The following is a 22674-nucleotide window of genomic DNA, read 5'->3' on the forward strand; positions in this document are numbered from 1 at the left end:
ACAGATCCTCACCCGACCCATTTGCTTCTTTTTTCTCCGCAAGGTTTGCTCACAGGAATCCAGTATAAAGTGCATGGAAAGAGTTCAATTGAACACTCCCTTCCCCTGACGGTATGCTCGCCACAATCTCAACTGCCCCAGACGACTCTCGTAACGCGACCAACTTTGGTGACTCTCGCAGCCTAAAGTCTTTTCGCTTGAAGCGCGTCGCCTCCGCCAAGTTCCCGACTTTTGATTTTCTGTCGGCTGCTCGTCGAGCAGCCCCTCTCGAGGCGCACAAGATCCATATCATACCGACAACCAGGGATGGAATTATTGCAATGAGGTAGGCAGCGGCGACGTGTGTTCCGAAGGGGCGCCATCAATGGGGGCTGACCTTTGCCGTTTCCAGCGAGTCACCGAATCATATCACTGCTTCCCCGGCGATGTCTGGCACGGGAACAGAAAACAAGCAACGGTGCGTTCTTATTTTGGTTTCCTGTCCCCCCTTTCCCTTCTCTGTCCCTCACCATTTCCCAAATGAACAGTCCAGTGCCAGACTCGTCCCCAACCACCAACGACGGCCTCCAGCCAGCAACAGTACAGCGCTCAAAGTCGCGGCTGGTGCGACTACTCACAACTGCAACCAAGAGAAATCCCCGCGCTACCAGCCCATCTGCACCCAAGAGTCCCACTTTTCCATCAGCCCAGCCAAGAGCCATCAAGCGCCCACCAGCCGTTAATAGCGCTTTCGGGAGAGAGCAACGCGAGGCAGCCCTGCGAGAGCGAGGACTCCTTCCGCCACTGCCTCAGAAAGACCTCAGCCAGCTCGAGCGTGAGCAAGACAGGAAAATCCCCGTCGTCCGACCTGCTCCAGACGATGCCTCCATTCCTGCTGGCGATGGAATGTCGGCTGCCGATCTCATAAAGAAGGAATGGGAAGCGAAGAACAAAGACGCAGAAGCAGAACAACGACAGCGACTCAACACCTTCAGGTTTGGTGGGGCTTCGTCGACGGATCTTACCAACCTCGTCGTTTCGTCGGAAGGCGCGTCGTCGTCCAATACGTCAGATCAACAGGGCCCGAAAACCACCCCAGAAGGAAAACGTCGCGCTGGGCATCAAGCATCTTTGTCGCAACCTGTAATCGCCGGAGTCGAGCTAAGTAAAGATCATCGCCGGTCCTTGAGCTTACAGACAAAGGCTTTGCCCGCCCCTCCCTCCATCGAGAATCTCAAGAACCCTCTCACGCCAATTCTGGACCTCCCATACGGCCCCGAGGTTCAGTCATATGTCTCGAATGGCGCCGTTGCCTCATCAGAGAACGTTAATAATGACCTTCCTGATCCCTCACACATCCGCAAACCTTCTTCTGCATCGATAGCATCCAGCAGCAGCAGAGAAGGTCCACAACCTCCAAAGCCTCCGCCCAAGCCGTCTTCTGCCACTGCTCCACCCGCAGCAACGCCACCTCCTTGCAGACCACCTCCACCGGCCCCGACTTCTCCAGAGTGCCCCAGCATACCACAGCGGCCAGACTCTGGCGTCCTCCCGCGGGAAGATTCCACTTCATCCTCGACTTCCATTCTTACTCCTTCATTGGACAGTGCTTCTCAAACGATATCCAGTTCAGAGTCCTTTGGCGTTGGCGCTGGAAAGGGCAAGTCAGGAGGGCTGAAGTTGAAGCTTGAAAACGGAAACCCCATTCCTGTGATCATTGAAAGCTCCATCGAGAATAACCTCTCTGATGATGCCGGGGCTGATAAAGATGAAGGTTTGGTTGCCGAGCCTGCAAAGTCGACTGAGGAGGACAGGAAGGAAGGTTTGGACGGGAAAGCTCTCTCGAGCTCCGAGCACGGACATGGTGGTGGTGAGTCCTCTGAAGGGGGTCTTGACGTACCCCCACCTGTTCCTCCACGCGATCCGCCTAGTGTCCAACACCAGCAACGGAAGCGAGGCATGACGACAGACCAGTACCTCCCCAAGTCGACCGCGGATCAGGAGCAGTCTGGCGGAGCCGCACCTGCAAGGCGCAAGACGATCAATCCTTTCAAACGCAATCAGCAGCAGCAGCAGCATCAAGATACCCTCAACCCCAACGGGAACGCTCCAAAGCGTTCATTCACCACCATTAGTCGATCGGTTGTAGGATCCGTTTTGAGGCCCAGTCGGAACAACAACAATGCTGCAAAATCAGACGATGGAAATGGTGGAAATGCGCAGGAAGCACCCTCCTCGCCCCGGATACCCTCAAGCAGCTCACCACCGTCCAGTCCAAAGCGACAATACTGGCAAAGGTCACCTGCGATTACAGGCGGTGCTGGCGTGTTTGCGCAGCAGCAGCAACAGCCACCACAGTCACCGCAGGTGGTGCGACAGGCCGTCTCGCCAACATTGTACAGTACTGCAACAATTCTTGCGGAGGCCAGCAAGATACAGGATGAAGAGCAGCGGCAGATGGCGGAAATGATGTTTTTGAGTTGAGGGGTTTGGGCGTTTGTGGTTTTTTATGACGTGTATCTCTTTTTTGCTGGGCTCGTTCGGAGATTCCCTGTACTTTTCTCTCGTCCTTCGTTACCCTGTCGACTTTGCCTTTCGGCCATAGTATTGGCCTCCCTTCGTTCCTTATTCGCATTCTTGATTATACGTGATTTATTCTGGGTTTTTTGTTGTTTGTTTCGAGTTAATCTTCATTCACCTCTCGACACTCGTTCTTTATGTTTTTCTATCACTGTTACTTCTCGTCGCCTCATCCTTCAAGTCTCACTTCACATTTGTCTGTTTCACTTCGCATCTTTCCATCCATTGATCATCATTCTCGAACGAGTATCCCACTCGCATGTTATGCAAAGCAACCAATCGACCGGTCGAGTCAAACACTCGAATGACATTCCACTGTCCTTACTTTAGAAACTCAGATAACTAAATATCAATCCATTCACTGCATGACAACACTGTCGAGTTAAATTCGCTCCTTTGCCTTCATGTAACTATGCTGTGGCTTACCCAGCCGTAATGGAGAAGCAGTCTTACGCACAGTACTTAGCATTCATTCCTTTGTAAGGCCATCGAATTGGATCGTGGTGGCACCTTTTAACTCGTCTTCTTTAGAACAGGGCCCGCTGAACCCTTGATGATTACCACCTCAAGTCTGCTCAATAAGCTTGAACTCTGAATTGGAACTCCTCTCGCTACCACTGCAATCTAGAAGTGCATCACCTCATCCCTGATCTTAGATCTCAGAACCAACCATCCTCCCACTTGTAGCGGCGCATTCAAAGTCAGCCCCTATAATCGATCTTGAGCGTCGCGTCTCCCTTAGACTGGACTCCTGCGCGTGTCGCGCTGTCGCGATCGTCCCCCACTGCAATCACATGCACTTAGGGGTCCTTGCAGTTTTCAAATACCTTCCCCGCAGTTCCCCGCATCCCGTGTTCTCTCCACCCGTGCACGCGCGTCAATTATATGGCGGGCGGAAGCAGGGCGGATGCTTCTTTTGGAGTAATTAACGGGGAAACTCGAAAGGGGGCGCCATGTGCGACGCTACCGTCGCTACGTGTTCTATTTATAGATTTAATGCCAAGAATCAATATCGGTTACCTTAGGCGCTTAAGCAAGTGGAGGGTACTAGGATGATGATCATCGTCGAGGACGCAAACGAGATTAGTTGACACCTTAAGGCCTACTATAGCTGCTGGCGCAGCTTCGGCTCTTTGCTGATCGTAGGCTACTGGACGCAACTTAAAGGAGGGAGAACCGGCCGGGGCCGATGGTCAGACCTTGCATTCCGCCTTAGGAGGGAACTTTCAGCTTGACTTTCGGCATTTCTCACCACCCAGCACCTCGACGGTGACTGGCTGCTCGGCCGCTGAGCTGCGATTGGTTGGTCTAATTGGGCGAAGGTCTGATACATACATCACATCAGTCACAGTCCCACGTTCTTAATATCTACTCGAGCATCTACATAACTTGTTCATGGTCTAAGTTGGCTGTCAGGGTCCTGGTACACGTGTACCCTTCACCACCCCGTATTGGGCGTCGAATTAACCATCTATGCCGTGGACTGCCCACCCTTGTCCGACGCGATGCCAGCCACTTCTTGACAAGCGCCGCGGGGAATTAGAAATGAAACCATCATCAACAGCGTATCACGGTGGGTCCATCCACGACGTCAGAGTGCGGGGAAGAAAGGGACCGATCCTGGAACAGAACTGCTTAGGAAAGGAAAGACGGAGAGTATGGATTCGGTACGGATATCGGCACTGCGGCAGTCGGCCCAATAGACAATAGAGATTGGAGGGGTTTGATATTGAGAAGTGGAGGATTCGAATATTTCGGACTGTATTTGGGAGGTGGTTTCGTTGGTTTCGGAACACAGAGATGCGACCCTGCAGATTAGAATGGAGGGAAGCGTAGGTGGATGGGCTTGGCCAGTTGGGAGGATGATAACCAGGAGGCGGACCAGAGCAGCAGAGAACATTCTACAGGACCAACTTGATGGCCTATGGGAAATCCAGGGTCAGGGTGGCTTGCATCCTTATTTCTGGACGTGGGTGAGGAAAGTCCTGAAAAGACCCTGCAGGGAACCACGGAGAACGGGAAGGAATCAGGCATCGACTCGACGTCGCCACCGCGGCGTCTACATGGGAAGCGGGAGTAGAGCCAACATTCGGAAGGGCTGCACCGAGGAGAGCAAAAGACGGTGAGGCCGCGATGCGGACGAAATAGTGATATGGGTGAAGAGAAGGGTCCACACATCTCTTTCTCTCGTCCGTCGTGCTATCACCTAGGGTCAATAACACTTGAACGATTGAAAAACTCAGGAAGAAGGTAAGGTTTTGTGAGCAGGAGATTCCATCGGACGATGTTATCGCCTCGTGTATTGAAGTGGAAGTGGATGGGAAACTTCTCTCACCTAGTTCTAGTGAAGTAGAGTAAGAAAGACCAGTTGGATGAATTGGATGACAGTTGCGAGGTTATCATGTTTGATGTCATGGACTATTCCAGGAGCCCCTGATATCCAAGTAAATGAAGGGGGGCGAGCTTCTCTTTCAAGCCGTCACGATCATGTGTGTAGTGCAAATAGGCAGGAGTGAACCAACGAGACTTCTTGTTCGGTCGGTTAATAAAGTGTATGGTGGAAACTGCCGTATGTTATGACTGAAAGTGCTCTTCCTTAGGGGAAAGTGTAGGAACACCCTAAAGGGATAGTAACATTGCAGAAATGTCGAGGATTTCCGGATTGAATGTATACCGAGGTAGATTGATGGCGCTTCTACATGCTTTCAAGCTATCGAGTCTCTCTTCGATTCCATTGCAGAGTGGAACTGGGTCAGCTGTGCTGCTCTGGCTACGGTTCGGAGACTTGCGAAGAGTGGAGATTCTGATCGCAGCAAAGGAGATTGAATTCAGATGTGGAGGGGGTGACGGTATGTTTTGTGAAGTTCTTAAGAGGGTTATAAGTCAGTAGCCGTTGAGTCGGCACTGATTGCATGGTGTCTTCTCCACTCCAAACTGAAGTGAGCCAAATATAGCACAGAGATGCTGGGAATGGAGCGGCCGAAGGAGTGGAGAGGTTGCGATCAGGTGGGCGGAGGGTAACCGGATGGGGACAATAAATGAGTCGATCGCGATCGGACTCACTGCCCCTTGTCATCGAGACCCAGCTGACCCACGGGAGGCTTCACAGAAGACAGGGAGACCATCAGAGAGAAGTAAATCTCGAAGAGAAGAGCGTTGCATTTCAGCAGACGGAGGTCCCACTAGATGGCGACGAGAGAGATGGGGACGGGGACGGTGTTCGCTGAGGCTCATCTAGCTCTGAGTCGCCGAAGTTCTGGATAATTCTGGACTGGACGATTTGGATTGTACAGTAATTAAGCAAGTAGCAGTAGGTTGGTGGATATGGATAGGATCGTGTGAGCGGAGAAAGGAGCAGATAAGGAAGAAGGTTTGGGAGATCTGGTCCAGGCACGTGATAGAGACCGAATAATGTTATAATCCCGGGTGCGTTCCTTGTTGGTGACTCCCGTTACAGACCTCTCCAGCTCGCATGGCTAACACCAACGCCCCCAATGCCCCCTCCAACCCAATCCCCATAGTCAATCCAAGAGGGAGAAGTCGCTCAGTCTCCATATCCTCAGCGTCGTCGGGCTCGACGAGCTCAGCCTCTGACCTCCCGACTCCACCCTCAAGCTCGATGGGGTCCCAGCGCATCTCTATTCCCTCGCCATCCACATCCCCCATTCTGTCCTACTTCCTGGCTCAGAGCCCATCCAAGTCCACCCCGACTCCAGCGGGCACCTTCCCGTTCAGGCGCAGCTTTGGACCCAGCCCAGTCTTCGAAGGTATGCACGCTCCAAGGAGCTCCTCGTCGCATCTCACTAAACTGAATCCACAGAGGACGAAGCTGAAAACAAGGAGATTCCAGTCGCCGCTCATGCCAGGCGCGCTAGTGTGGCTGCCTCCAACCGATTCTCAGGTCAGGCCACGGCCCAGCCTGCTCACATTCCCGAGGCCTTACAGGATCGGGGTACGGGACTATTGAGACGACTTTCTCTTAGCAGCTCGGCGTTCACAAAGGTATGTCGCTTCTTTCCTCGTGCATAATGTTCCCTGTTGACCCATTGATTTATGTAGCCCCAAATCGACTCAGCTTCGAGAGGGCCACCAAGCCCGCCACCAAACTCGGCTGTGAACCCCACCCAGCCACACAGCCCTCCACTCATCCAGAAGCCACGTCGTTCTGCCACCATTAGCGACGGAGCTGGGAGGCCTCGTCGAGCTCCCTCTCCAATGGGAGAACGCATTCTCAAGGGTCACTTTGACGGTTTCAACTAAGCCCGTTACATTCGTTTCACCTTGCCCACCCAGGCACCACTGTCGTTTCTCGGTCATTGCATCATGAATCCTCTCACACATTTGTCTTGCAAGAGCACAATACCCGCTTCGGACAATTCTCTCTAATCCTGGCCTTTAATTGGACGAGGACGCTGTTCTATCGAACGACCAACTCTTACAATACGCCACCCCCTCCTCGCCACCTAACTTTCGGGCCCGAAAGCTTATTCGCCAAGCTTCCTTCAATCATTCCTCGAGCACTTCGGCCATGTCATTGAGGCCGTGGTCTTGTTTGTCAGTCACTTCAAAACTACGTTCTGGTGCATCATTCTCAAGCAGTCTTAAATTCTTGTGGACCATTCCGTGTACAGTATCCCGCCCGGCCTCTTCAAGTATTCATTGTGTACATATTGATTCTGGTTTTTCGTTGACTGCATGTATCATTTCTTTGTACTAATAGTAGTAATTTAACTATCGTCTTCTCTTTCACCGCGACGTTAGGCTACTTGGGCTTTGCGAGTGGCATAGGTCTCTTCGAGAAGACGATCTTCTTCCTGACGACCCCGAGGATCACCCAGGGAGCAACGTCGCCAGTCTGCGATTCTCCTACCTGGCTTTCTTCCTCGTCCACAGCCATCGCACCCGTGCTAGTAGAAGCATTGGCATGTGAACGATGCAAGATGGCGAGTGGCTTGTTGATCGTCGCGATTTTGCCTTCCAAGAGATGATGGCCAATTCTTAACGTAGGCTTGTTCTGCAATTCAAGAGGCACCTCAGTGTGTCAGTCCTGGAGTCATTCACTCTGTTGGTCTCAGAATGGAGGGCGGGGAAGATAATATGTTGAATCTAACCAATGTAAAGAAAGACTAACCGAGCCCTCATCAATGCTAAGTTTCCCTACAAGCTTGCCATTACGCTCTGATGGATGCTTTGCTTCTACGTCGAGCGAGCCTTGCAACTCGACCAGGACGATCTCATCGTTTGCGATCTTGGCGAGACCGTGCGGTAACTTTGGGTTGCAAATGCCGTCTGTGGAGAGGGTTATTGGGATGATCATGGCGTCGTTGTCGTGCTGTTATCGTAGTAGGCGGTGTACTAGCACTCAGCGTTCCACCATCCCACTGTAAGTGGTGTGGTCGTGGTGGGGAAAGAGGATGAGCTTGGTGGCTGTTACCCCCTGTTTACGCGTTGTTTGTAGTAAACATCGCATGCGCCGCGAGTCCGACCGTCTTCCGTTCTTGAGCAACGCCAGCAACACTGCCGAACAACAGGGAGCGCCTAACTCTAACTCAGGTCATGATATGAAACGAGGACACTACATGCGCTGCTAATACCATTTTTGAGTCCGCAGTGAATCGCCCGAATTTGGGATTCGTTGCAACCCCGAGGCAGCCAGGACTGGTAACCCACTGAGGCGAGATGTTGGCTCTTAACAGGGACTCGCTGGCATCCCTTCACGATGAAACGATAAATATCACGTTACGCGGTTGAAAACCGAGGACAATCGAGATTTTCTGTGAACGAGGATCATGATGGTGATCTGACCATGTCCTCCCAGTGCGTCAATTCGATGCTCATGCTAGATCGTTTGTTCGGATAAAGATGGACGAGTGTGTCCAAAATCGAGACGGGGAAAGGAAACTCAATTGGCCATGGCGGTTTCAAGGGTCGCATAGGTTGAATACGAGATGGATGGGTCTGAATCGTAGACCCGGTAGTACCAGTCAAAACATTAGTGTACTCGAGTTTCAAGGCAAGATAATTTACAAGGGGATTCAATACAAACGGGATAGCAGGCATGTGTCCACGCGGATTTCAAAGCAAGACATCAGTTACTAGAACCCGAGCCAGCGAAGTGTAACGCCAAAACCATTCAGTCTCTTGAGATAAAATTCCGAACGGAGGCAGAGAAAGATCGGGCTTTGGTATGCTTACACTTGATCTTTCGCTGCTTGGGCGCGTCGAGTTGGGTTGGAGGGAGCGGTATGGTAGATGCAAGGTTGCCAAAGCTATCCAAGGAAGCGTCAGGAAGGCTACACACGCTTGCAGAGGGATCATGACGTCGTCGAGGCAATGGAGGCAAAGGAACTTCAATACACTCCTTCGCATACTCGCCACCGATTCGTCTAGCATCCTTCCTCTGTCTGAGCCGCTCCAATTGCACCTGCCTGCTCTCCATCCACTTATCCTCCAGGGCAGTGTGCTGTTGCTGACGATGATAAGCGCCAAAATCTGAGACATACGAGGGGAACTCGGATGCAACGTTGAAGCCGACTACGGTGCGACTGCCTAAAGTCTCCTGGCTTCCGTTCATTCTTGTGAAAGTGGCGCTGTTCATAGATTTGAGCGTCTGGGTAACGAAGGTATCCCTCTTCCTCGCCTTTTCGTCCCTTTCATCCACTTTGGCTAGTAACGATTCATCGGGAGGCGGCGAAATGATGGTCCTGACGGGAACATAGTGGCCATTGCTAGGCCGGGAGACAGGCGATGCTGCTGAGTCCCTCTTTGACAGACGGGTGTCCTTGGCTTTCTTGATCGTCGCGGGAGTCGAGGTGCATGTCGATTGATCGTTGTCCACGGGTATGCCGACATTCGCTGCCGTCAGAACATGCACGATAGGAGTGTGGCTCTTGACCATTTGCATGCGATGTGCAAAGGAACACGTAAAGCTATTATCAATTCACAGTCAGGAAGTCGATATGGACACAAGATAGACGGGAGAACGTACCCTGGTCCAAGAATGAATTCGCCCCCTAGCTGCGTAACGTCCCCTCCGTTCTCCCAAACGGGCATCCCGACCTTCAGTGACCTTACCACCACTTTCGCCAGCCCCTTCATAACCCCCAACTTAGTCCCACTTTTTGCCCCCTTTTCCTTGGCCATAGAGGGTGCTAACTCCGCCCTTTCCAACAGCACGGGAGCTTCCCCCTTCTGAAGAATCCCGTTGTCGAAGGTCTGCAGTCGTGGCTCCGTCGTCTTCTTCGATGAAGAATCATACTTGATCATTCCCAAGGCCTCGTAGACTTTCCCATCCGGATCGCTGAACATTCTGAAGGGCAGTTCGAACATCTCCCTGTACTTCTCGATCAAGGATGGCTTGCCACATCCAATGAGAATCACTTGAACCTGCTTCGGGGGTTTGTCGTTTTCTCCCTCTTTGACCTTTGCATCGTCCTCGTTAAAGTCGCATAGAATGCCGCCTGTTTTGAACGCCGGCCTCCGCACCAATGAAGTCAAGGACTGAACGTAATCTTGACTTATGGGACAGAAGAAATGGCGGAGAAAGAGCACGATGGCTCGATGTTCTTCGAATAGGGTGCCGAACCGGATCGAAGCGCCATCAGGACGGAAGATGGGTAGGGAAGCGGCATAGGCCAGTTGAGAGAAGGTGGGTATAGACCACTCAGTCTGCGGGGACAATGGGGTGGTTGACAGGATCGGGCTTTGACAATGGATCTGTGGTCTAGTAGAGGCAGCGGAGAGCGGTGTTGCTTCCCCCGAGACTGCAGTTAAGGGAGGAGGGGAAAGGAGCTGCGGCTCTACCAACGGCGGATATCGCGCAGTGGACTGGGAAGTGGAAGAGCTAGGGGTACCAATGGAATCGGGAGGGTTTATGCAGGTTTGACACCCCTGAGTGGTTTCCGCAGTAGCAAAGGACTGGTCAGAAGGAGTGGGAAGCGAGACCTGAATATAGGTTGAGGTGGAAGAAGTGCTATGCGAGGTCGTCAACGGCGCGAGCTGCACAGACACCCCGCGTTTCGTGATCAATGGTTGAGGGGAAGCCGGTATTGTCAAAGGTGCCTTGGGCTCAGGGGTAGGGGGGAGGGGGACGCTCGCTGCGAAGCAAAGATCTACACTCGAAGGAGAAGTTGGAGACGAAGGGGAATCCATCTTTCGACGACGGATGTCTGTTCGATGGGGAGCTATATGGGTGTCGAGAGTCGCCTCGTTTCTTTTTCGACCATGATTGCAATCCTCGTCACATCGCGGGTATAACGCCTGGGCGTCGACATCAGAGGAGGCAGATTGTTGGAAGGTTGACGGTTGGACGGAAATAGCATTATTGTAGATTGGATTCGATGTGATAGGGAGGTGATGTCCCCTTGTCACTCCCGATCGCCATACAAGGGTGGAGATAATTGGGGGTGATATTGCGGGTTTGTTCTCGATGACGGTGGTGTTCACTTCTTGCTGACAGGGCGGACGGGGTGGGAATGAATGCGGACTCGGAGGAAAATCGGTGGATACGGTGTTCGTTGCAATGTTGACATCGGCGGTAAATGCTTTTGGAGGAGCTTCCGAAGCGCTTTTAGCGCGGACTATTTCCACTGGTGAAAACAATCGAGAAAATTTATGGGGAGACGACCGTCCTCGTTGCTGCTCGTGGGGGACGCTGTGCCAACGGTGGTGATTGGAGTCGTCCTTGGTCATTTCACGAACACCGATGCCGACCACTTTATGTGCATCGGGCTGCTTCACGCCTGATTGAGAGGTAAGTGGCGAGCCCCTCCCGCCATGGTACACCCGTCGAGCATCGGAAGCCAGGCAAGGGGCATGGGAGTGGGATGGTGAGAGGGAGTGTGTCTTTGTTGGGGGCGGAGGATTGGGCCCTATGGAGCAACCCGCATGCATACGGTTCAAATCCGATGGTGGTGATTGGGAGAGAGAGATATCCAGAGAGCCCCTACGGGGGAGGTGGCGGGACGGTAGAATGAACGAGCCCGACTGAGGACGAGACAGTAAGGCAAGGGCTGCAGCATCGTCAGCTGTGTGTGGTCGTTGTTGGCTTCCATCGGTAGCTGTCTTGTTTCGTAGAACCCACAGAGGAGCAAAGGGGTCCGCTGGATCTGGGGGCGGGTACCTCTGAGAGTAGTTCATCCGAGAATGCTTGAATAATCTGGAATATAGCAAGGTTGTTTGTAAATAAGCTCTACACAGAGAGACGGAGTGACATACCTTGTGCAGCAAGTCAAAATGAACCCCTGCGAAGGCTGATCCAGTGAGCGATTGGATTTTAGCAATCAGTGGGGAGGCTCATGGAGGTCGGAAAGAAAGCCATATATGCACCCGCTTCATTACACACGTGGAAGTGATGCCTTCGAGTTCTCTCCGTTACTCTACGGACATCGAGCTCATCCTAGCATCGAAAATGCCAATCCTAGCAACATCTTGGTATGATAGCCGTCCATGCCAGCAGTTGCTAACCGTCCTAATAAGTACAGCAACGGTACTGTGACTGCGATCGTCAAAGAGAGCTTTGGGTACGCCAGGACCCCACGAGAATCATCATATATGAGGGGAAATGGCCTAGTTTCGAAGCAGAGAAGGGAACAGGCGCGCGATACCGTATGAGTAAATCATTTGGTCGGCGTCAAAGTCGCGCTCATGCTGTCAGTTGTCAGTCGCGGCTTGTTCTCCGCTGTCCCACTTTCCCACAGTGTGATCAGCCGATTTGCCGAGGGACACGACGAGTACGGTGGAGGACATCATTGGAGTTTTCATGGGGCTGCATTCGTCATTTGCGTCACAAGTTTTTATATAAGTTTGAACGTATAAAGACCGGTACTGTACGTGTTGCTTCAATCGAGCGAGAATGTCAGGACCCTCTAATCCTACCACGGAATACCCCGAGCAACTTCACTCAGGTGCAATCGGAATAGGACCGCATTATCACACTAGTCCCGTAGGTGAAGAGACCACAGTTCCAAGGGATAAACTAATGATGCTGTCAGACACTAACAGACAAAGTACAGGGACTAAAGGAAGAAGTAAAGGGCAAGATCCAGCGTAATCCCGGCAAGGTTCAACATGGGAAAGATATCAGAACTGGGGAAGAGTTGAAAAGGCAGAGAGAAGCAGATGTCAGTCCGGTTCCATAATACTACTATTCTTGTGCCCTCTGATCGAGGAATTTAGGCTGCCTCTGACCCTTTCCACGAGACGCCATCCAGAGTCCCCAATTCCAACACGGGTCCTCACCGGATCGATACCCAGGGAATTGGTTCCTTACATAGCCATGACGAGAAGGCTCATAAAGAAATCGCGGCGACGGTCGCTCCGGAAGGCAGCGAGAAATCTGAGTATGAGAGGAAAGGGGAAGCCGTCGATCGAGTCAAATTCTAAGCTATCTGCCAATGACAGCTCCAATATGTGTGGCCCGTAACCTTCCCGTATAATTGTCAGATTTACATCCCGAATTGAAATTGATCCTTGTCGCGACTTAACCCGGCCTAAGATATCACTGTTGCCACTGAACAGGCGGCGTTCTCGAAAGAGAAGAAGTTATGGCTCAATCCAAAGACATACTTGCAACCTGGTTTGAAGTTCCCCGTCCCACATGGTAGATGGCTGTCCTTTACTGTCGGCAGCGCTTTCTGAAGTCCGACTCGGATTCAGAAGCCACTCGACATAATCCATTTCCACAGAACCCCCGCCATTCCCAGACGTAAGATACGGAAGATAGAGGTAGAATAAGTCAGGTAAAACACGGCCTGGTCACTGTTCCGTGCCCTTGACGCGGGGATAGGGCCCCTTGTGCGAAAGAGGATTGTGTTGTGTCACTACCCAGGTGTCTGCTAGACCCCATCAATCCCGCCCGACTAGCCCGCACCGTGCGGCGCGCGCATAGTTTTGGTCAAGGTCGAATTTGAGCCAACTGCACGTCCGGCTGCTCCCCTCGGCTCGCTATAGTTAAAGTAGGGAAATGAGCAACCATTCCCGCTGTTGATAACCGTTGGCGGGCCTGAGCAGTCGAAAATGTATCTAGCCGACAAACCAAAAGGATTTCCATTGACAAACCGGAAGCTGTCAGGGCTATCGGGCTCGTCGCTCTCAGAAACCCAGCTGGAACTCCGGTACGCACGCATCATGGGGCTGGTCTATGCCACGTAGTAGGTGTATCGTCTCCGCCGTCCTCTCCGCCTACTCGACTCGAGGTGTTCCAGCAGTCCCTTGGAAGCCTCCGTCCGATCTGTGGTTCCACAATCTAGCACACATGTACCTCAGAGACAGTGTAGGCTTGAATTTTTAAAAGATGTTTATAGATACTGTCTGAGTACAGGCATGGAAAGGCCTACGCCATTTAACCGCCGGTCGCTGTCGGGAATGTATGCGGCCCTCTTATGGGTCATCAATACATTGGCAGGTTTTGAAGTCCTTGCATGCGAGCGCCTGATCACTGATTTATTCAGATCCAAATGTCAGAGGCTTGCGTTAACATCGGCTATGGATACTCGGATTTCGGCATCCTCGACAACGTCATATCAGTGGCACCCTGGATCGGGAGACATTAAGCGGAAAGGTGGTTAGCCTGCTATGCGATGGGCCTCTGGTTTCATTCGTGATAATCAGGTCATGCTATGTAATTTCGAATGGGTGTGTGCCCTTTCTTTGAAATCCGTGAAACGCGCCTTCGTTCCTTATGAGCCTCACTGGCGAACTGCCAGACTGGCAAAGCATATCAGGTGGCAAACCGTCGGCTCATGCTTTCAGGACTTATAAAACGCATTCAACGTGGCTGCAATTAAGCAGTGTGTATAGGGGACTCATTTGTTGCCGAATGATCATTGATATCGCTGGTCCGGAATTAGTCGCGGATGGATACTTACTACTAACTCGACGCAGTGCAACCCAACACATCATCTCAGCCGACGACTCGGGATGACACACGAGGCAACCGGATTTTCGTTCAGAGAATTTCGGGTCATATGTAGGACTCAGCCGTCCTGGTGGTTATCGAGGTTTGTTGGCTTAGCTGTAAAGTGACCGTTCACGTGGGTTTCCGACCCATTGGCAGGCTTGTTTGCTAAGCCTGCTATGGCGATTTCATTTCCCGATTCATCAATGTCTTCGGCATCAGCATATGCTTAGTAACGTCCTCGATTGCAGGTATTCATGGCTAACGATGATGATAACGATGATGATGATCAAATAAAGTGCACGACTGGGGCCTGTTTTATCATCGAAAACAGTTCATCACGAAGACGGAGTTTGTCCAGGGGTATACGATCCGGATTGGTATGGACACCCAGACCTATCAATCTAGCCACGCGAGCTCAAGGCTGGCGCCCCTGTCGTAACACTCGCTTCCGAGTTTTCAGAGTTACTCATCAGAGATAGAGTCTGAAACGCGTCGCCTCGCTCGATAGCCTCTGTTTTTCGATGGGTATATTTTCGAAGGTGGAAACGGCCGTCGGTACCATCGTTGGAACTTAGCACGACCAAATGACGTCGACCATTCATTAACCAACGTTACTCCCGAGGCCTTTGAATAGGGAGACTCTCTAGACTTCAGAAACTCCGGCATGAGATCTTTCCTTGATTTGCGATGAAGTTGTTCCATCTGCCGTGCCTCGAGGTCAATTTTCGTGACTCTTCCCGATGCGTCAAGGGCGCCGGCGCGTGGACTCCAGACTATGCTGTACTTCTAGCCATTTGGAACAAATTTAGCGCCTGTCGGGACAGTATATAAGGTAGATGGAAGTCACCGTATTCTTCATCACCTCTCAGGTTCTCTAGTCCTTCAAAGCCCGTCTCTCTTCCTCACTATCCGGCCTTCCTGAATCATGCACGGAACGAACCCATACGCCCAGGCCGGCTGGTACAACCCTCAGAATCCCCATACCATTAACAACCATCCCTGGGGCTCCAGCGGCAATGGCAACCCAGGGCCCTCCATCTTTGGAGCTCTCCCATATGCCAACCAGGGCCAAGTTCCAACAGTACTAACGTTCCACTACGTCTGCCTCAACCCAGACGTTCTTAATTGCACGATCACTGGCCCTACTTCTATCCCCTACTTGGAAGTTGCTACTGTGATGCGAAATAACATCTCTACGACTGTTTTCAGGAAGTCAGATGGTCGCGTCTTGGCGTCTATCGAGTGGACGCGGGCACCAACTGTAGAGATTGCAGGCCAGACGCTCTCCAAGCGCCTCGTTTCCCAGTGGATGCGGTCATCTCCGGATAGAAGGTACGAAGATCTGGTATCATCGAAGTGGCAATTCAGAACTCATCAATTTATCTTTAGCCAGCGAGGGATGAACGTTAATGGCAGAGACTTCATTTGGGTCAGTATGCCGACGGGAACATGTGTAAGCAGTAAAGAATTCTCAGAGTCCCATCCCCAGGAATAACTGAAATTCTTACTCATTGTAGGTCTTCGCACATGGCGATACCAAGAATGCACTTGTCAAGTTGCACCGAGGCCCGCAAGTCATCACTTTGGAGTTAACTACTGAGGCATTCAATGCCGGCCTGCTGGAGGCATCCATCGTTGCCACGGTCCTCATCCACTCTGGTCGGAACTTCGATTAAAGCTCCCCGACCCCCAATGTTTCAGGTGACGGTATTTATACTCGAGATCCCTATTTATGCTATTTATCACATATTCCCTAGACTGCCTATGTAGCTTCTTAGACTTCATCATTACACCCTTCGACATGTATCGCTAGGCTTTTCTTTCCCTCCATTCTGTGTGTGTAGCATTATGAGTCGCGCGACTCCTCGCATTATATATATATATCTATTCGTTCATTTATAGTCAACAGGTCCGCTGGTGGACGAGTGATCCTTGCCAGTAGCAACAGCTGGATGTTAGATTGATGGTCATAGTCAACATGGAGTCTATATGGGCGATAGCAAGAAACTGGTGATCCTCGGACACAAGACGTTAGTCCAGCGAGCGTCTGCTAAGCAGCTTAGTGATCTCTCGATGCTCGTGAAGCCAGTCCGGAAACGATGGGAATGGGCTGTCTGCATCCTTCCTCGCCCGCATCTCGATCAGATAATTCGCAAAAACGATGAGTGTGCCATATCGATACCTGGGTTCATGGGTGAGTAGACGGAAATCTTTCAGAAGGAGCGAAAATCCTGACAGGTAGTTCACAGTGACATGATGAAGTTGGCGATACTTGGGCGAATCTTTTTCTGCCGCTTCAACCTTGAGTTTGTAGCTAAAATAAAATAACACATGAAGAGACATCCTTGTAGCAACGGGCGCCCAGTGTTACTTACTCGTAAATTGCCTTTCGCAGATTTTGCACGTCTTGCATTAAGTCGATGGCCCGATCAGTCAGGCATTTAGCAGCCTTGCCATGCGACAGAACTCCAACGAGCTTCAAAATGGTCTTGTATTCACCTGGTTAAACGAGGTTAGAGGTGAAAAAACAGAAAGCCAGAAAACCTACCAGCAAGGTACGATTCTTCCTCGGAAGGCCCATCCATGGGGTCATATATTTCTGGGGTCGATCCGTCTTCAACGACATGTTCGTTCTTCTCCTCCCAATTCATTGTGGAGGCAATCAAGCAGGCCGTAATCATGCCGGTCGTTGTCCGACCTCTCCCCATCTGACAGTTGAAAATGAAGTCGCCAGCCACCGGTAAACCGGATTGTATGCGATTGAGTAATTGAGAAAGTGCATCTGGTAGGGGGGCCTGTTCGTCCGTCTACAGGGATTCGTGAGTCCAGGGGGTCAGAAAAAGGTGACTCGGCACATACAATTGCAACACGACTATAATCAATCTGTAATGAAATTGTCAGTAGTTGTGGCCCAATTAATGCAAAACACTTACGCGATAGCCTTCGCTAATTATGACATTGAAGACATCTCTCGGGGTCATGATTTCTTCCTCCGACACGACCTCCCAAATCGGAATAATGGTGAAAACACCAGGACGCTCCTCTACTTCATCGTGTAAGAGGATGCGACCATTTCCTTTCTTTAACTCCCTTAGGACATCCTTCTTGAAGCTTTCCTCCATGCTCTCAACGACAGTGGTTGTTACACCGGTTGCCCTACGGTCGGTATGTTTAGCAACCGTGATCGTGACGCCGAAATGGAATGAAAAATGCATACTCCAAGTTCTCCAAGGGTTTGTTGACCAATCGTAAAACATGTGGCCTTCCCGCGACATAGATGACTGGTTCCTGGGAGGACATAAGCTTATCAAGTCGGTAGAAGGAGGGTCAGAAAAATGTAGCTACCTCTCGGAGCGAAGTCCAGTAAACCATGTTTTTACCATTGGGCCCAGCATCGACTCGTTCAAGGGCACGCCGCAATCTGATTATCGCGTTTCGTCAGCTCCTCCAGATTGTGCGTGATGCGTCTGACAACGTACCCCTCTGCAGTCGGCATTCCACTACCACAGACCTTCTTGCCTGAATCATCCACAACGAAGTCGACCCCGTGAGCGCCAGGCGTTCCGGAAGAAACGGCGCGAAGGGTCATAGGAACACGTCGGAAGTTTGGGGACCCCTCGATGCGTCTAGAAGGACAGTCAGCACCGTTCGACACTAAGCGGATAGGCGCGTATGCTTACTCAGGAAGCGTCATTTTCTGCAGATTGGAGAAGAAGTCGCTCTTCAAAATGGTCGATGCCGATAGAATGCTTCCGGAACGGTTCTTTACAACTTGCGTGACTTCATCGGGATCTGCAACGCCTTCCTTGAAATCGGCCCGCTCCAGCGGTTTGAGTGCATTCAATCCATCGTCAATCATATCCTTCTCAAAGGTCTTGATGACTAAATGTTTCGAGATTAGATGTGACTAACAGGTAAGCTAGGTGAAGCGGAAGACAGATGCTTACCTGGTCTGTTCTTCACAAAGGTCTCGATACTTTCGAATGACTGCATGGTATCGGGTTCAATCGATTGAAGGTAGGCCTGGAATACAATCAATTCAAAGTAACGCCTGAGATTTTGCAAGCCTAAAAGCGTCTGTTAGTATTCAATGCCTGGTGTAAAACCGCATGAAGTCGGACCTTTCGCGGCCCAGACACGCTTCTGCTTCTCATCATTCGCTTCTTCTGCACGAGTACGAGCTTCCTCGATGGAGTCCCTGAGGTTGTAAACCTCAGAGCACTGATCAATTGCGTCGTCTACAATGCTCTTCACAGTCGGGCCTCGGCGAATAACTCGGAGAAGGTCTGTGATTTCGTCAACTTCGTATTCCAAATGCAGTGAGTGTAAAGGAAGCTTACTGTTAATCACCACATAAGAATGGCGTGGTTGACCTTGCTTAAACTCGGGCCCAGTGACAGACAAAACGGACGCCGAGCGTTTGAAGCGAGGTGTCATAGGGGTGGCGGCAACGTTCACCTGGAGCCATTGCCTGATCAAGAGGAGAATGATCTAGCGTGAACACATTAGCGCATGGAGACAGCTTGCACGAGAACACTATCACATACCGACGCCAGTGTACTCCTTCCTCTGCCAAGCTGGCAATTGACGACAATTGGTGTAGTGAGCGATGTTCGCAATGTCACTTCAATCAAGTCGTGAAGGTCGGCATAGTCGGGGGTCTTCTCGGCGGTGATTGGCACTCGAATGTACTGAAGAGAGACATTGACACTTTCCCGCCGGGATGACATTACATCCTTCAGAACCATGACGTTCTCGGGTTGAACCTCCTCCCATACGGGGACAACTGCACCATCTGTGGTTTCGGTATGCAAGAGTAGACTGTAGTCCAAGTTAGAAGCGGTGATACATCCAGAATGCAAGAACATACCGTCCACCAAAGGCTTCGAGCTCTGCTAAAACGTCATCTCGCAGACGCTCTTCCAGCACTTCTAATCGCGAACCGGAAATCCCTCCGTAGTCTGGTAGTCGAATTGAACGCGAGGTCTTGTCACCGTCAAGTGCGAAGGAAGCATACCTTTCACATTACGAAGCGAGAATCTCTCCCTCCGCAAGCAATACGGGGCACCGTTGATGTAAACAATGGGTTCTTCTCGGAGGGTGAGCCAGACAATCTTGTCCGCCGATGGATGAGCCTGCCTAAGTCTCCAGAGGATCTCGTCGATCGCCGAAATGGTCGGCTGACCCAGAGCGTAGATGCTTGTCCCGTGAACTTGTCTAAAGTTAATGGCTCCTCGAACACCATGCTCGACTTGATGTGATTCTCTCAACCATTGATCGGATTTGAGAAGCATGCTGCAAATAATCATTGTCATTGGGCTTTATGGAGCGTCCTCGACGAAGACACGTACCTCTCTCGAAGGATGATCCCACTTCGGTGCTGTGAAGTATGCAATCAATAAAGGCGATTTAAGCATGCTCGAGGCCACTGACTTTGACAACATGGTCCGAATACTCATCTCCCAGAATCTGGCCTCCAGCAATCGCAACGTCGTTCTTCTTCCCTGGAAGCAGCGCACGGGTGTCTAAGCCCTTCCCAGAAAGCGTAGACAAGTCGTTGACGGGGGCGAATACATTCAACCTGGATCCTGATGTCTTCCTAAGAAATCCGACCTGACTATAACAGAAGTTAGGTATCAGAACAACCTCCAGCAAGGAGACTGCTTACGTCCAGATCTCTGACCGAGCCTTGGTACTATCATCAGCGAGGCTACTAAAGAACGCTGGTTCAAAGCTTACTTTGAGCCAAGAGGCAAAGGTAGAGCAGGAGCCTTCTTCCTGGGTTTCAATGAAATTGGCAAATGCGATGATGAAGAAGCTGGTCAAAGTTCAGATGAAATCGGTTAAACGAAGGAGTGATGATGGTACTGACTATTTCTCCAGCGCCTTTCCAGCCTTGTTCAGGAAGGTTTCACCCCGTTCGTCGTCCATGCTTGTCAGGGAGTACATCAACCGGTACTTCAAAATATCCTCTCGAAGATTGACCACTTGGTCGGCTTTAGGCAGAGTCAGCGTGCAGTTCGTATCGAAGAGCAAAGGCCCGTACTGATATCAATGATCTTGTCGACGAGTCTCTTAACATAGGGCCCATGGTCCAGGCAACTGATTAAACTTTGAATGACGCCGTAGTTGCCAATATACGCTTTGCGAAGATTTTCCAGAAGGGTCGGCTGGCTCATTAAAAGGGAGATAGCAGACTGGGAGCTGGTGTCCGGAAGGCAGTGTTGCAGTAGGTAGGTCAATTGGAGAAGCGACTTGCTGAGCTCTTGCTGGGCATTGGCTTGTTCGAGCGACGCAAGGATGCGCGATTCTAGTTGCTATTGGGCGATGAGGGATGATCCAAGCACAGTGTCTCTCACAGCTTACCGTGTGGTTTGGCTAGGAAGAGAATAAGTTAATGAACTGACGAGATTGCAGACTAGGACTGACCGTGGCTGCAGGACTACCATTTCGACTACCATTTCCAGGCAGCCCGTTATTCAAGGGAGGCTTTACAGTATATGGGTCTGGCATGCCCCGCATGATCAATTGCTTTCTTCGAACGAGCTGAGCGGCCACCATCGCAAACGTTGTTCGTACAGCGCCCATACCACAAGAGAAAACCAGAGAGGTCGTAGTCGGGTCAGTGGACTTGATGATGTCGTAGTATGCATCGAGATAGTTGTCCTAATTTTCCATGTTAGACTAAGGTTAGGATATATTTGAGCGAAACGTTACCTCTATTGCTCGGTCTGGAGTAATGGGGATACTAGAGAAAGTGAGTAATTGAGCATCGACTCGAATCCTTAAGGTGCTCGAATGTACCGATAGTACTGCGATACAGAATGTCGTTAGGAAAGGCTTCGTACGGGAGTTGCCTGGACGACTTACATCGACATTCCAACCCTCTGCCTTCATCATCCCCCATAGTTCTCGAGATGTCCTCACGTTGTTGTGATCTACGGCAGTCCAGGTTGGCAAGATTGCACCTTCTCCACTCTCCGCGGTCGCTAAACCACTCGCGTCAGTCAACGCCATGGATATACACCACAAGGCAACTCACCAACTTCATTGTGGGTCAAGATAACGTTGCCATATCTAGCTGCTTCCTGCAAGATGTCATTCTTTAATCGGTTCTCGATGGCCTCCAAGTTCTCTGCCCTGTCGGACAGGGACAGACTGCGCCTCGGCTCGGACGCGTCGCGTAGTACAAACGGGCGACCTGAGATATAGACAAGCGGCTCTTCCCTAGTGGAGAACCATACCACATGAGACGGGTTCGCAATATTTGGGCGGCATCGCAGCACTGATAGGATGGCTCTTAGGCCTTGTGTACGCGGTTGAGCCACGCCAAACACGTTCAGCCCGCCTTGGCGAGGACTTCGAAAGTTTGGTGCCCCGTGAACATTAAGATCAAGGTCAAGGGCACGTCCTAGTACAAAAGCATTAGCGAACAATTAAACCATGCAGTCGAATACGAATTTCTTACCTGATGGGTAATGATCGGTCTTCAAAATGAACCCTCTGGACAGCACGCTTCCCGTTCTGGTCTTCACCACGGAGGCTTCGGAACGCTGGAGAAATCCCATGAGATCCAAGGAGGTAGATACCGGTGTTTCCTTTCCATCTTTCGGAAAGGGGTCGCTTGGTTGTCGCTTGTGCATCCCAGCAGGAATTGGAATTGCGAGCGATTGGGGGGCCGACTGGCCTGGTGGTGCTGTGAGGGACCTGCCCTCCATCTTGAGAGCTTCAAGGGGCTTATTCGACATATCTGGTGCAAAAGGTCCTTAGCTATGGTCGTAGAGCGAAGGGAAGCTGTAAACACGTTGTATTGGGGAGGATCGCGAGGTGGACGGAGATGATGATCCTTGCGGTTACCCCAGTTCGGGGACAGCCTATCGAGTCCCAATCTGGAAGCAAATAAAGCCATACACACTTGCCATGCTGATACTTTGTCGACAGTCAACGACGACATTGATGATGAAACAGTTGCGCATTGTAGCTCTGAATCCGTTCTCCGAGGTTAATCGACCCTTCTGCGATCCAACGATGCCTGTTCGAGACAGTATAAAGGTATCACCGTGAAAAGGCTCCATGTTGAGCCAAAGCTTGGCTCGCGCTTTCTTCGTCACCACCAGGAGTATCCTCGCCGCAGGCGGTCATGGGTCTGATACTCAACGGTTCAGCTGCAGCTTCCCCAATCTGCATCGCTTACTATTGTTCAGGTCATGGTGAGA

The 22674-nt window shown here is 51.2% G+C and overlaps 7 protein-coding genes across 7 annotated transcripts; 4 read left to right on the forward strand and 3 right to left on the reverse strand.

Annotated features, from left to right (window-relative positions):
* Positions 1-113: 113 nt before the first annotated feature.
* CC1G_07095 (hypothetical protein) lies at positions 114-2463 on the forward strand (the record flags this gene model as incomplete). Its single annotated transcript, XM_001836396.2, has 4 exons — positions 114-325; positions 392-457; positions 528-579; positions 631-2463. The coding sequence occupies 4 exons, from the start codon at positions 114-116 to the stop codon at positions 2461-2463; spliced, it is 2163 nt and encodes a 720-aa protein (XP_001836448.2).
* Positions 2464-6022: 3559 nt separating this feature from the next.
* On the forward strand, positions 6023-7308 carry CC1G_07096 (hypothetical protein). The gene is made up of 3 exons (XM_001836397.2): positions 6023-6326; positions 6380-6561; positions 6619-7308. The coding sequence occupies exons 1-3, from the start codon at positions 6032-6034 to the stop codon at positions 6817-6819; spliced, it is 678 nt and encodes a 225-aa protein (XP_001836449.2). The 5' UTR covers positions 6023-6031; the 3' UTR covers positions 6820-7308.
* Positions 7309-7321: 13 nt separating this feature from the next.
* On the reverse strand, positions 7322-7876 carry CC1G_07097 (hypothetical protein; the record flags this gene model as incomplete). Its single annotated transcript, XM_001836398.1, has 2 exons — positions 7322-7573; positions 7691-7876. The coding sequence occupies 2 exons, from the start codon at positions 7874-7876 to the stop codon at positions 7322-7324; spliced, it is 438 nt and encodes a 145-aa protein (XP_001836450.1).
* An 816-nt stretch (positions 7877-8692) lies between these two features.
* Positions 8693-11697, reverse strand: CC1G_07098 (hypothetical protein; the record flags this gene model as incomplete). The annotated part of the gene is made up of 2 exons (XM_001836399.2): positions 8693-9488; positions 9548-11697. 2 exons carry the CDS (start codon positions 11695-11697, stop codon positions 8693-8695), a joined length of 2946 nt encoding a protein of 981 aa, XP_001836451.2.
* A 715-nt stretch (positions 11698-12412) lies between these two features.
* CC1G_07100 (hypothetical protein) lies at positions 12413-12942 on the forward strand (the record flags this gene model as incomplete). The annotated part of the gene is made up of 3 exons (XM_001836401.2): positions 12413-12502; positions 12552-12680; positions 12736-12942. 3 exons carry the CDS (start codon positions 12413-12415, stop codon positions 12940-12942), a joined length of 426 nt encoding a protein of 141 aa, XP_001836453.2.
* A 2441-nt stretch (positions 12943-15383) lies between these two features.
* CC1G_07101 (hypothetical protein) lies at positions 15384-16134 on the forward strand (the record flags this gene model as incomplete). The annotated part of the gene is made up of 3 exons (XM_001836402.1): positions 15384-15790; positions 15848-15911; positions 15976-16134. The coding sequence occupies 3 exons, from the start codon at positions 15384-15386 to the stop codon at positions 16132-16134; spliced, it is 630 nt and encodes a 209-aa protein (XP_001836454.1).
* A 296-nt stretch (positions 16135-16430) lies between these two features.
* On the reverse strand, positions 16431-22206 carry CC1G_07102 (hypothetical protein; the record flags this gene model as incomplete). Its single annotated transcript, XM_001836403.2, has 29 exons — positions 16431-16640; positions 16695-16772; positions 16834-16957; positions 17007-17265; positions 17318-17341; positions 17392-17614; positions 17676-17746; positions 17804-17879; positions 17938-18084; positions 18139-18340; positions 18406-18525; positions 18580-18744; positions 18799-18949; positions 19006-19279; positions 19329-19419; positions 19476-19753; positions 19810-19838; positions 19892-20075; positions 20127-20146; positions 20198-20276; positions 20331-20454; positions 20505-20775; positions 20825-20836; positions 20888-21124; positions 21176-21206; positions 21263-21270; positions 21329-21447; positions 21501-21869; positions 21927-22206. 29 exons carry the CDS (start codon positions 22204-22206, stop codon positions 16490-16492), a joined length of 4197 nt encoding a protein of 1398 aa, XP_001836455.2. The 3' UTR covers positions 16431-16489.
* Positions 22207-22674: the final 468 nt, after the last annotated feature.

This window comes from Coprinopsis cinerea (genome assembly GCF_000182895.1).
Source record: "Coprinopsis cinerea okayama7#130 chromosome 4 map unlocalized cont3.4, whole genome shotgun sequence".
Taxonomy (NCBI): Eukaryota; Fungi; Basidiomycota; class Agaricomycetes; order Agaricales; family Psathyrellaceae; genus Coprinopsis; species Coprinopsis cinerea.